Source organism: Ascaphus truei, chromosome 1 (assembly GCF_040206685.1).
Source record: "Ascaphus truei isolate aAscTru1 chromosome 1, aAscTru1.hap1, whole genome shotgun sequence".
NCBI lineage: Eukaryota > Metazoa > Chordata > Amphibia > Anura > Ascaphidae > Ascaphus > Ascaphus truei.
Genome location: NC_134483.1, coordinates 372,206,556 through 372,220,466, shown reverse-complemented (window position 1 = coordinate 372,220,466; position 13,911 = coordinate 372,206,556). Strand labels below are relative to the sequence as shown.

General features: G+C 41.3%; 1 protein-coding gene across 4 annotated transcripts in view; it reads left to right on the top strand.

Annotated features, from left to right (window-relative positions):
- Positions 1–13,911, top strand: part of PRIMPOL (primase and DNA directed polymerase) — a 67,797-nt gene that overhangs the window by 45,238 nt on the left and 8,648 nt on the right. For all 4 annotated transcript variants that reach the window (XM_075610452.1, XM_075610462.1, XM_075610433.1 and 1 more), the window contains one exon: positions 207–3,155. In XM_075610452.1, coding sequence (XP_075466567.1) covers positions 207–518 — 312 coding nt within the window. In that variant the 3' untranslated portion in view covers positions 519–3,155. The remainder of the gene's footprint in view (positions 1–206; positions 3,156–13,911) is intronic.

Below are 13,911 nucleotides of genomic sequence, written 5' to 3'. Positions count from 1 at the left end.
TGACCGGCTGAAAACTGTCTTTAGTTAGGCAGTGCAGTTGGCCGCTTTGGAAAGTTGTAGAATTGTGCCCTTAAAGTGATTTACCCAAGATCACATGGAGTTGTAAATGAGTTTTGTTGCAAGAGTTGAGCCTTAGCACCGAGGCCATATTTTCTTTTTTTTTAGTTTAGGACATTATACAATAAAAAAAAGTTCATATCTTTTAGGAAGATGAAGAATGTTTTTTCACAATGGATGAAAACGGGAACTTCCAAGAAACCAAACTAAACATGTCTGACAACCATGGACAGCAGTCAGCAGAACGGGCTGTTCCAAAACCAGAAGACCGCATTACAACTTGTGAGAGAGACTGGGATAACGGCATTGATGATTCATGTATCTTGGAGGCTACTGAGGATGTTGAGTTAGCCGATGCAGTGGATAACAGTCTGATAAATTGGGATTGTGAAGATACGGAAATACCTGATGAGCTTTTATTAGAAGCTGTAAATGAGCATGACACATCTGTGCAGAAATGAGCAACCAGATCTAGTCATACTACTGACCCAGCCTTGTGCCAGTGTGAACTGGTATTTCAAATTATATGGGGAAGAAAAAGATGTTCAATTAATGCCTTCTGCAGAACAATCTGCTGCCTGCGGCCACAGTGATTGAGTTAACTCCTGCACTCCTGAATCTTTAGTGGCCTCATATATATATATATATAGATAGGACCCCCTCCCCCACTGTAGTGGAGGATATACGCCATATACCCTCTCATTTTTTACAGTAAAACTAAGGGTATATCCCAGTGTTTCCCAACCAGGGTTCCGTGAGAGGATCCAAAGGGTGCCAAGGGATTTCCCCCCTTTCCCAGAGCAGGGACAAAGCTGGCCAGTTTATTCCATCCTGATTGGCTGCATTACCGAGCAGCAGCCGATCATGAGGTGGTGTCAGGAGCCTGGGATGTGTGGCCAAGAAGAGGAAGCAGCATGGGAGGCTTGGTTTCTGCCCATCCTTTATGTATTTGTTCTGTCCCTCCGATGCGTGTGTGTGTGTCTTCTGTAACTGTCTCTGCCTGGTGTCTTCTGTGACTCTGTATCCTCTGTGACTCAGTCTATCTGTCCTGTGTGTCTCTGTTTTGTTTCCCTGACTGTCTCTGTCCTGTGGATGAGGGGTAGTGAGAGAGAGGGGGGGGGGGGGAGATGAGAGAGACAGGAAGGAAGAGTTAGGCTTTGGCCAGGGTGGTGCTGAGCGGGCGAGCGTGCTCCCGCTGGCCACAATGAAACACATTGCGGCAATGTGTGTTGCCAGCGTGAGCAAGCGCCTGAGCATGTGCGGCGCTTACCTGCTTTCCAAGCAAGCAAATTTGAATTCGCCGCTCGTCACGTCACGTGAATGTCTTGGCCGCGCCCCACGTCACGCACGCACCTAGCCGGCCACGTATCACCTGGCCGAGTAGGGTACAGCGCATGAGCGCCAGCTTGCCGGCGACACGTGCAAGTCACTGCACCGAGATCTGCGGTCGGTGTGGGGGGCGTAGCCAAAACGGGTTGGGGGCGCGGCCATTGAGCCCGGGGAGAGGGGTGGAGGAGGTTGTGGGTCCAAAGGAGGGGAGTATTGTGGGTCCAGGAGGAGAGTGATATATCAGGTCATCTACTTTGCCCTTGCACAGGCACACTTCCCTCCCAAGCCGCCTCCCTCCCGTAGCTCCCCTCCTTCCCTCCTCATTGGCTCACTCGCGTACCACGTGACATGTCAGCGCTTCTGATCACCAGAGGCTTGTAGCTCCGGCCGGCTGACGCGTCACAGCACGCAGTGAGCCACGTGGGAAGGAGGCAGCGGGGACCAGCAGACTGGAGGCAAGGGCTGGTGGTTCGCGTGCGCCCCTGACCGCAGCGTGTCCTCAGCCTTAGGCCGAGTCCATGGTCCCTGCTGGCGTGCTGATGCACAGGGAAAGCGGGTGCTTTCCCTGGCCTTGCGGTTGCTTACCGCAAGCGCTCTCAGCAGCCGTCTGGGGGCGGGCGCGTCACTGGCCGGGGGCGGGACAGTGACGTCACGGAGCTGGTTCGCCCTCATTGGGCGAACCGCTCTAGTGACCGGCCTGTCTCGCCGGCAAGCGGGGGAATTTTAAATTCCCCCAAGACCTGCGCTTCCTCGTGCTTGCGGAAGCATAGGTGAGCCCCTACCAAAGCCGCTCTAATTGCGGCTGTAGGGGCTCAGTGCTGAGCGGGAGCGCGCGTCAGCACGCTTCCGCAAGCACGCAGCAAACATGTCCGGGGCCTTAGGCAATCAGCGTCTTGTATCTGGTAGGTGTGGGGTGGGGGGGGGGGGGTGTGTACAAGTGGGCATTGCACCTTTAACAAATGCAGTCTGTGTTTGTATATACTGTGCTTAGGGTTGCCAGGTGTCCGGTATTGAACTGGACTGTCCTGTATTTGGATACTCTGTCCAGTAAAAAATGAGAGGTACTGTAATACTGGACATGTGTGTGTCCGGTATTTTCCTCCCTTGACCTAGTGACCTGACGCACCTTTCACCACTGTGTCCAGTATTTTTGGAGAAGCCACCTGGCAACCCTAACTGTGCTATGATATTTCTTGTTTTGCTGCTCAGGAGTAAGACTTTTGGAACACATGAAAAGCTGTTAGACACGTCATATTTTTCACAATCTATGTTAAAAAATGGAAAATGTTATGGCAGATTGCACTTACAACATGTAGAAATAATACATTTAAGTGGCGTTTCTCGCACATTACCCTGCCCCCTGTCATGGCCCCGCCCACCTGGCACATTTTGGCCCCGCCACAAAAAATGTTCCCTACAGACCGCACCATGCACACACCGCCAGGACGCAAGGCCGGCGCGACGACGCTTGCAGTGGGGCCTTAGCGTAAGACCTGTAATATAGTGGGCGCGTTTGCTCCGCCGTGCGCAGCACTTATAATTGGCTGTGGTTAGCCAGCCGTTCAATGCTAGGGCCGCGAAAACAATGTTACTCAATACAATTCTTTTTTGATACCAAGTGTGCTGTCTCTTCCTTGCTGCGTGTACTTTGGATTCTCTGGACTCTTTGGTCTGCCTGGTAAGGAGCCTTTGATTATACTCATTCATATGGGACTAGCACCTGTCTTCATTTGTATTTGTGTGCTATATATATATATATATATATATATGTATATATATATATATATAATATATACAATGAGGGTCTGCGCTTGTGTGTGGAAAACCAGAAATATAGGATATATAAAATTGAATTAACTGATAAAAATCATAAATAGATAAACAAATTATTAATAAATCAATATAATGAATGCTACTATAATAAATCCTGAATAGTGAAATCAATTCATATACCAAAAGTGCACTGTGAATGTCTGATATAAAAAAAGCTAAAACATACAATTATACAAAAAAAATGTGTGGTGCTGTGAACTTTGCCTTAATCTGCTAATTGCAGATAGTCCTCTAGAGTCCAACAAATAGGTCCAATAATTGGGGAGTGACAGAAGCACTTTTAGGATCAACCGGCAGCTTCTTAAAAGGGCACAACGACCTCCCTCTCCACCTGCATAGAAAAATATAAGAAAAAAAAGCGCCAAATCCTAGTGCATTACTGTGCAAAAATCGATATATTTAATTCCCAAAAATCTCAATAAAAATGAACTCACAAACATAAAACAATTAAAAGCATTGTATGAGTAATACTCATGCTCCTAGGACCAGGAAACGCTGCTTTGCTGTTGAAGTCCCTCCGTGGCTCCACTGGAACAGATAGCTGCCTCCGTTGTTCACTGCCTGCAGGAACTGACGAATCAGGCACTCCACGATGGTCTCTCCCCCGGTGCACACCAACCAGTTGCTTTTTAGTTCCCACCGGGGACGGTTGAAGTCGCGGACCAGCGGATGACGTCACGGGAACCGTTCTTAATACCGGACCGGTATAGATATTCAGCAGTTCAATTGCAAGCGTTGAAAAAGTCCACTGCACACCTTCCCTACGCGTTTCATCTGATTAACAGACTTCTTCAGGGGATGGACTTTGGGTGTGTGGTGTCTCATATTATATACCCCCCAAAGTCCAATTAGCTTAATTAGTTGAAAGGCAAAAAACACTGTGTTGGCAATCTAAGTTTTAAGTGGAACAGATTAAGTACACATGTGAACACCTAATTTTGCATCCACATCACTGAATACTTGCCAGCACATAGAAATGTATATAAAATACTGATGAATACCAGTTGTACTGAAAAATGAATAAAAATAATTAAAATTAAAACAAACATGTAGTTGATGTCCTTGTCTATATTTTTAGTATTAATACGGACTATAAGGGTATACCTTAGGATATCGAGAGAGTATACTATAGTTGCCACCACCTCAATATAAATGATATTTAGCAACAGTTGGGCATTTCATATGTTAAACGCAAAATTATTGTTCTTATACAACAAAAATTATTCTGTAATCAGTGTCCTTATTTGTTTTGATTAAACATACTATAAGGGTATATCTCAAGACATCCTAAATACCCCAATATATCTATTAGTAAACAGAAGAGTTAGATATTTAGTTAGTACAATATAAATGTGGCTTACGGAGGGTGGATCAATTAATGAACAAGAAAGAGCACAATACTCTATTAGATATTAATTGACTTTTATCTTAATACATTGTATTTTTCTTAGTGTCATCATGGATAAAGATTAGAGGTTGAAACCATAATCCCTTATGGATGGTTCTACTCTTGATATTGTAGAATCATTTAATTAATTTATAAATATGAGTATTAGTCAATGTCCCATAAAATAGAGGTTAAGGTATCTTTAAGTTTATATGTATGCAACCAATTTGGATTATGAAATAGAACCAGCGTGGAAAAGAGCAGTATTTAACTCCATAGAAAATATAATATGGAGTTAAAAAGAATATTGGGAAGTTTAGACCGGGCATGTATCCTAGGTCACTTGAATCGTCAGCCCAGCAAGATTGCATGGTTCAGCTTACTCCCAACACTCCTCAGTAAGTGGAGGGGGGGGGGGGGGGGGGGGGGGAGGGGGGGGGGGGGGGGGGGGGGGGGGAGGGGGGGGGGGGGGGAGGGGGGGGGGGGGGGGGGGGGAAGGGGGGAGGGAAAGGGGGAAATGTATAAGTGAAAAAAGGGCAATCTATATGTATGTGATAAGTGAGTGAATTTTGATGTGGATGTGAATAAAATTCCAAAATCTACTGTAAATAACAAATATTTAATAATTATTAATAAGTGTGTCCTAGTGTGGCACTATGCTATATATATATGTGTGTGCTACCAATAATATGAACCTTTAACTACATGGTTACGTGCCAACATAAATTGTTGACACCATGTTGCGTGAATTAATATTAATAATCACTTATGTCTGGCGATCACGAAGGGAACATGTGACCATGTTCAACCCAGACCTCCGTGGTCACCAGACATGTATGGTACCTGTCCTATAGTGACGAGGAGCAAAAAGGAAAAAAGAAAAACAGGAGAAAATCACGTCCCAAGACATAGACAGAGGTCAAATTAGATGACTGTGCTGACATCAATACAATCATTCAGGCCTTCTGGACTCAGTGTATTCAATTCATAGATCCAGTATGTTTCTCTAAGATTGAGCAATTTGTGCCTGTCTCCACTTAAAAGTGTAGAATTTATAGCCTCTACCCCCATGATTACTAGTGAGGACGGATCTTTATTGTGCTTCAATTCGTAATGTCTGGATAGGCTATGTGTTTTTAACCCATGAATTATATTACGTCGATGTTCCAGGAATCGTATACATAAGGCCCTTTTGGTTCTACCAATATACTGAAGCCCACAGGGGCATGTAATGGCATATACAATGTGAGTGGACAGACAGTTGATATGGCCTTTTATTTGATGTACTGATCCATTTGAGTGGGATGTAACACTCTCAGTCTTTTTTAAGTGTTTGCATGTAAGGCATCTTGAGCGATTGCACAGGAAATTGCCATTTTTATCGTTCTTATTTGTTTGTACAGTATTACTGAATTTTTTTAGTCTACTGGGTGCCACGATTGATTTTATATTTCTGGCTTTCTGAAATATCACCGGTATTTTGGGTGGTAAATTTTTGCCTATGATTGGGTCATTGAGCAAAATTCCCCAGTGTTTGTTTAGTATATTTTTAATTTTTTGTGAAGAACAATTGAATTGTGTTATAAATTGCGGGACAATGATCTCATTCTTGTCCCTTGTCTGCCTCTTTTTGTTTTTTCTTTTTGAAATTATATTGCCTTTTGACTGGTCTAAAAGTTCTTGTCTATCCAGTTTGCCAACTTGTTTAAAAGTTTCTAGGACCTTATGATGATTGTAACCTTTATCCACAAACTTTTTTACAAGAGCGTCCCCCTGGGCCAAGTAGTCCGAATCAAGAGAACAATTCCTCCTGATTCTGAGAAATTGGCCCCTGGGGACGTTCTCCAGCCATTTATGGTAGTGGTTGCTATTAAAATGTAGGTATGCATTTGTGGATACTTTTTTGAAAAATGTTTTTGTTACAATTTCGTTCTTATTGTTCACCATTAGTTCCAAATCCAAAAAATTGATACTGTATTTGTTTATATCAAAAGTAAACCTCAAATCCATCTGGTTGTCATTAAATGCTGTTAGAATCTCACTCAGTGCTTCCTGTTCACCGTCCCAGATGAAAATCAGGTCGTCTATGAAACGACCATAGTACACCAAGCCTGCCCCCAGCCCAGCATTGCCCCACACATGAGTATCCTCCCATAGGCCCATGTATAGGTTTGCATAGCTGGGGGCAAAGCGGGTGCCCATAGCCGTCCCACAGATCTGTAGATAGTAATCATCTCCAAATAAAAAATAATTATGTTCCAGAATGAACAGGATAGCATCTAAAATGAAATCTCTCTGTGCTTTGTTTATAAGATTGTCCTTATCCAAATAATGTGCTATTGCTGCCACTCCCTTTGTATGACCAATGCATGTATACAAAGAGGCCACATCACATGTGGCCCAAATGTAAGTGGATTTCCAAGGTATCCCTGAGATTGAGTCTATAACATGCAGCGTGTCCCTAATATGTGATCTTAACTTGACCACCATAGGTTGTAAAAAATGGTCAACATACTGGGACACGCTGGACGTCATAGACTCCACCCCAGAGACAATGGGTCTCCCTGGTGGGTTAATGGTATCTTTGTGTATCTTGGGTATGTGGTAGAACACCGGTGTTCTAGGGTTTCGTTTGAATAAGAAATCAAACTCTGCCTGGGTGATGATTCCCTCATGTTTTGCCTCTAAGAGGAATATTTTGAGATCCTTTTGATAAATGTCCATTGGGTCTCTTTGTAGAGGTATATATGACTTCATATCACCTAACAGCCGATTTGCTTCTGCTATGTATACACTCTTATCTTGAAGCACTATTCCGCCCCCTTTATCTGCCTGTCTTATTACAATTTCACTCTCTTCACTCAACTCTTTTAGAGCCTGTAGTTCGTTTTTGTGTAAATTCCTTTTATGTAATGAAGGTGTGTTTTGACAGAGGGATTCAAAGTCTTTCAGTACCAGTGTGTAAAAAGTATCAATGAATCCCCCCTTAGCTTGATAGGGAAAGAAGGTAGATTTTGGGATAAAAGGTGAATGTTTGATATTGACTATAGAAGATTCTAAGGAAATAGTATCTGCAACAGTGGAGGAAGACAATACTGGATCTTCCACATTTTCTACAATGTCCAATGCAACATCATTCAGATCTGTAGTATGTTGTGTAAAAATGTCCAAATTTGGGCCACAGTTTGTATCAATGTCCGCTATGTCAGAGCCATCTGCCAAGAGTGAAGTCATGGCTTTAATGCACTCCCTCTCTTGAGAACTGAACATCTCCTCCTTTTCCTTGCCCTTCATAGTGAAAAATCTCATAAGTGTGACCTTCCTAATATATTTATTTAAATCTACAAATAAATTGAATTTTTTAGGTGAACTACTAGGTGCAAAGGAAAGACCCTTAGAGAGGAGTGCGGTATGATGTGCTGATAGTACAAAACTTGATAGGTTGAAAATACCGTGACTCTCCGGCATCAATGTCCTTAGTCTGCCTTCCTTCTTTCTTTGTTCACGCTGCCCAGATCTTCTTCCTCGCTGTCTCTTTTTCTGCGTTGTGAGGAGTGTTCCCGCGCTGTGGGATGTCTGTCCCATAGTGGGTAGGTTCTCCTTTTCTCTCTCTCTTCCTCCTTCTTCACCAACTCTAAAAAAGAAGCAGTATGTGAGGTTATTTTAGACCGAGGTGGTGTTGGATCCCTACTAGTATGTTTGGGAATGGTCCCCCTATTCTCTCCCCCTTCTTTAGTAGCCAGATCTAAATTCTTGGGGGAATCTGTCAAAACCTCAAATCTATTCTCTATAGAACACCCCGGTGTAGTGGGTTTGTTTTCCTTCTGTTTGTTCGTCCTAGGTGTATGTGTTCTAGATGTTCCTCCTGAGGTATGTTGGTAGTCCCTACTTCTTTCCCTATATTTATGTTGTTTCTTCCCTTTCTTAGGGGGATAGTGGTGTTTGGAATCATCTCGCTTAGCTCTTTTCCAATTGGTAACCTGATTAGTAGCATAATCATTGGTATCTCTCTGATATTTTGTATCCTTACGTTCCATAATATCTTTTTCATAGTTTAATACTCTCTTGTTCACCAATTGATCCAATTCCTGGAACTCTTCACTATCCACATGTGGCAATAAAATATGTTGTACATCCTCTATTTCCTTCTCAGTGAATTTCACTCTCTCCTCTCTGTATGAGATTAATAAGCGAATCAATGAGAAGGAACATTTCTCCAAAATGGAGTTCCATTTTGAGGAAAAATCCTCACTGGTTTCAAATGTTGGTTTCTTTGTTACTCTTAAACCTCTAGGAATTATATTTTCATTCAGATATCTTTCCAATGAAAGTAGATCAAGCCAATGCTTCATCTCCTCCTTTGCCAATTTCTCAAGCCTAAAGAAATTGGTTTTTAAATCTATACCCTCCTCCATGGTCTCAACTATAATAGACTCAACTGGTTTGAGATAGTTTTGCCTTCTTGCTAATCTTTCCTTACTATTAGACATCATAATGAAAACTGTATTTCTGGCACCCAACCAACAGCTGCTGACCGTGGAGTTGAAAACTATTAACAATATATACAATGAGGGTCTGCGCTTGTGTGTGGAAAACCAGAAATATAGGATATATAAAATTGAATTAACTGATAAAAATCATAAATAGATAAACAAATTATTAATAAATCAATATAATGAATGCTACTATAATAAATCCTGAATAGTGAAATCAATTCATATACCAAAAGTGCACTGTGAATGTCTGATATAAAAAAAGCTAAAACATACAATTATACAAAAAAAATGTGTGGTGCTGTGAACTTTGCCTTAATCTGCTAATTGCAGATAGTCCTCTAGAGTCCAACAAATAGGTCCAATAATTGGGGAGTGACAGAAGCACTTTTAGGATCAACCGGCAGCTTCTTAAAAGGGCACAACGACCTCCCTCTCCACCTGCATAGAAAAATATAAGAAAAAAAAGCGCCAAATCCTAGTGCATTACTGTGCAAAAATCGATATATTTAATTCCCAAAAATCTCAATAAAAATGAACTCACAAACATAAAACAATTAAAAGCATTGTATGAGTAATACTCATGCTCCTAGGACCAGGAAACGCTGCTTTGCTGTTGAAGTCCCTCCGTGGCTCCACTGGAACAGATAGCTGCCTCCGTTGTTCACTGCCTGCAGGAACTGACGAATCAGGCACTCCACGATGGTCTCTCCCCCGGTGCACACCAACCAGTTGCTTTTTAGTTCCCACCGGGGACGGTTGAAGTCGCGGACCAGCGGATGACGTCACGGGAACCGTTCTTAATACCGGACCGGTATAGATATTCAGCAGTTCAATTGCAAGCGTTGAAAAAGTCCACTGCACACCTTCCCTACGCGTTTCATCTGATTAACAGACTTCTTCAGGGGATGGACTTTGGGTGTGTGGTGTCTCATATTATATACCCCCCAAAGTCCAATTAGCTTAATTAGTTGAAAGGCAAAAAACACTGTGTTGGCAATCTAAGTTTTAAGTGGAACAGATTAAGTACACATGTGAACACCTAATTTTGCATCCACATCACTGAATACTTGCCAGCACATAGAAATGTATATAAAATACTGATGAATACCAGTTGTACTGAAAAATGAATAAAAATAATTAAAATTAAAACAAACATGTAGTTGATGTCCTTGTCTATATTTTTAGTATTAATACGGACTATAAGGGTATACCTTAGGATATCGAGAGAGTATACTATAGTTGCCACCACCTCAATATAAATGATATTTAGCAACAGTTGGGCATTTCATATGTTAAACGCAAAATTATTGTTCTTATACAACAAAAATTATTCTGTAATCAGTGTCCTTATTTGTTTTGATTAAACATACTATAAGGGTATATCTCAAGACATCCTAAATACCCCAATATATCTATTAGTAAACAGAAGAGTTAGATATTTAGTTAGTACAATATAAATGTGGCTTACGGAGGGTGGATCAATTAATGAACAAGAAAGAGCACAATACTCTATTAGATATTAATTGACTTTTATCTTAATACATTGTATTTTTCTTAGTGTCATCATGGATAAAGATTAGAGGTTGAAACCATAATCCCTTATGGATGGTTCTACTCTTGATATTGTAGAATCATTTAATTAATTTATAAATATGAGTATTAGTCAATGTCCCATAAAATAGAGGTTAAGGTATCTTTAAGTTTATATGTATGCAACCAATTTGGATTATGAAATAGAACCAGCGTGGAAAAGAGCAGTATTTAACTCCATAGAAAATATAATATGGAGTTAAAAAGAATATTGGAAGTTTAGACCGGGCATGTATCCTAGGTCACTTGAATCGTCAGCCCAGCAAGATTGCATGGTTCAGCTTACTCCCAACACTCCTCAGTAAGGGAGAGGGGGGGGGGGGGGGGGGGGAGGGGGGGGGGGGGGGGGGGGGGGGGGGGGGAGGGGGGGGAAGGGGGGAGGGAAAGGGGGAAATGTATAAGTGAAAAAAGGGCAATCTATATGTATGTGATAAGTGAGTGAATTTTGATGTGGATGTGAATAAAATTCCAAAATCTACTGTAAATAACAAATATTTAATAATTATTAATAAGTGTGTCCTAGTGTGGCACTATGCTATATATATATGTGTGTGCTACCAATAATATGAACCTTTAACTACATGGTTACGTGCCAACATAAATTGTTGACACCATGTTGCGTGAATTAATATTAATAATCACTTATGTCTGGCGATCACGAAGGGAACATGTGACCATGTTCAACCCAGACCTCCGTGGTCACCAGACATGTATGGTACCTGTCCTATATTGACGAGGAGCAAAAAGGAAAAAAGAAAAACAGGAGAAAATCACGTCCCAAGACATAGACAGAGGTCAAATTAGATGACTGTGCTGACATCAATACAATCATTCAGGCCTTCTGGACTCAGTGTATTCAATTCATAGATCCAGTATGTTTCTCTAAGATTGAGCAATTTGTGCCTGTCTCCACTTAAAAGTGTAGAATTTATAGCCTCTACCCCCATGATTACTAGTGAGGACGGATCTTTATTGTGCTTCAATTCGTAATGTCTGGATAGGCTATGTGTTTTTAACCCATGAATTATATTACGTCGATGTTCCAGGAATCGTATACATAAGGCCCTTTTGGTTCTACCAATATACTGAAGCCCACAGGGGCATGTAATGGCATATACAATGTGAGTGGACAGACAGTTGATATGGCCTTTTATTTGATGTACTGATCCATTTGAGTGGGATGTAACACTCTCAGTCTTTTTTAAGTGTTTGCATGTAAGGCATCTTGAGCGATTGCACAGGAAATTGCCATTTTTATCGTTCTTATTTGTTTGTACAGTATTACTGAATTTTTTTAGTCTACTGGGTGCCACGATTGATTTTATATTTCTGGCTTTCTGAAATATCACCGGTATTTTGGGTGGTAAATTTTTGCCTATGATTGGGTCATTGAGCAAAATTCCCCAGTGTTTGTTTAGTATATTTTTAATTTTTTGTGAAGAACAATTGAATTGTGTTATAAATTGCGGGACAATGATCTCATTCTTGTCCCTTGTCTGCCTCTTTTTGTTTTTTCTTTTTGAAATTATATTGCCTTTTGACTGGTCTAAAAGTTCTTGTCTATCCAGTTTGCCAACTTGTTTAAAAGTTTCTAGGACCTTATGATGATTGTAACCTTTATCCACAAACTTTTTTACAAGAGCGTCCCCCTGGGCCAAGTAGTCCGAATCAAGAGAACAATTCCTCCTGATTCTGAGAAATTGGCCCCTGGGGACGTTCTCCAGCCATTTATGGTAGTGGTTGCTATTAAAATGTAGGTATGCATTTGTGGATACTTTTTGAAAAATGTTTTTGTTACAATTTCGTTCTTATTGTTCACCATTAGTTCCAAATCCAAAAAATTGATACTGTATTTGTTTATATCAAAAGTAAACCTCAAATCCATCTGGTTGTCATTAAATGCTGTTAGAATCTCACTCCAGTGCTTCCTGTTCACCGTCCCAGATGAAAATCAGGTCGTCTATGAAACGACCATAGTACACCAAGCCTGCCCCCAGCCCAGCATTGCCCCACACATGAGTATCCTCCCATAGGCCCATGTATAGGTTTGCATAGCTGGGGGCAAAGCGGGTGCCCATAGCCGTCCCACAGATCTGTAGATAGTAATCATCTCCAAATAAAAAATAATTATGTTCCAGAATGAACAGGATAGCATCTAAAATGAAATCTCTCTGTGCTTTGTTTATAAGATTGTCCTTATCCAAATAATGTGCTATTGCTGCCACTCCCTTTGTATGACCAATGCATGTATACAAAGAGGCCACATCACATGTGGCCCAAATGTAAGTGGATTTCCAAGGTATCCCTGAGATTGAGTCTATAACATGCAGCGTGTCCCTAATATGTGATCTTAACTTGACCACCATAGGTTGTAAAAAATGGTCAACATACTGGGACACGCTGGACGTCATTGACTCCACCCCAGAGACAATGGGTCTCCCTGGTGGGTTAATGGTATCTTTGTGTATCTTGGGTATGTGGTAGAACACCGGTGTTCTAGGGTTTCGTTTGAATAAGAAATCAAACTCTGCCTGGGTGATGATTCCCTCATGTTTTGCCTCTAAGAGGAATATTTTGAGATCCTTTTGATAAATGTCCATTGGGTCTCTTTGTAGAGGTATATATGACTTCATATCACCTAACAGCCGATTTGCTTCTGCTATGTATACACTCTTATCTTGAAGCACTATTCCGCCCCCTTTATCTGCCTGTCTTATTACAATTTCACTCTCTTCACTCAACTCTTTTAGAGCCTGTAGTTCGTTTTTGTGTAAATTCCTTTTATGTAATGAAGGTGTGTTTTGACAGAGGGATTCAAAGTCTTTCAGTACCAGTGTGTAAAAAGTATCAATGAATCCCCCCTTAGCTTGATAGGGAAAGAAGGTAGATTTTGGGATAAAAGGTGAATGTTTGATATTGACTATAGAAGATTCTAAGGAAATAGTATCTGCAACAGTGGAGGAAGACAATACTGGATCTTCCACATTTTCTACAATGTCCAATGCAACATCATTCAGATCTGTAGTATGTTGTGTAAAAATGTCCAAATTTGGGCCACAGTTTGTATCAATGTCCGCTATGTCAGAGCCATCTGCCAAGAGTGAAGTCATGGCTTTAATGCACTCCCTCTCTTGAGAACTGAACATCTCCTCCTTTTCCTTGCCCTTCATAGTGAAAAATCTCATAAGTGTGACCTTCCTAATATATTTATTTAAATCT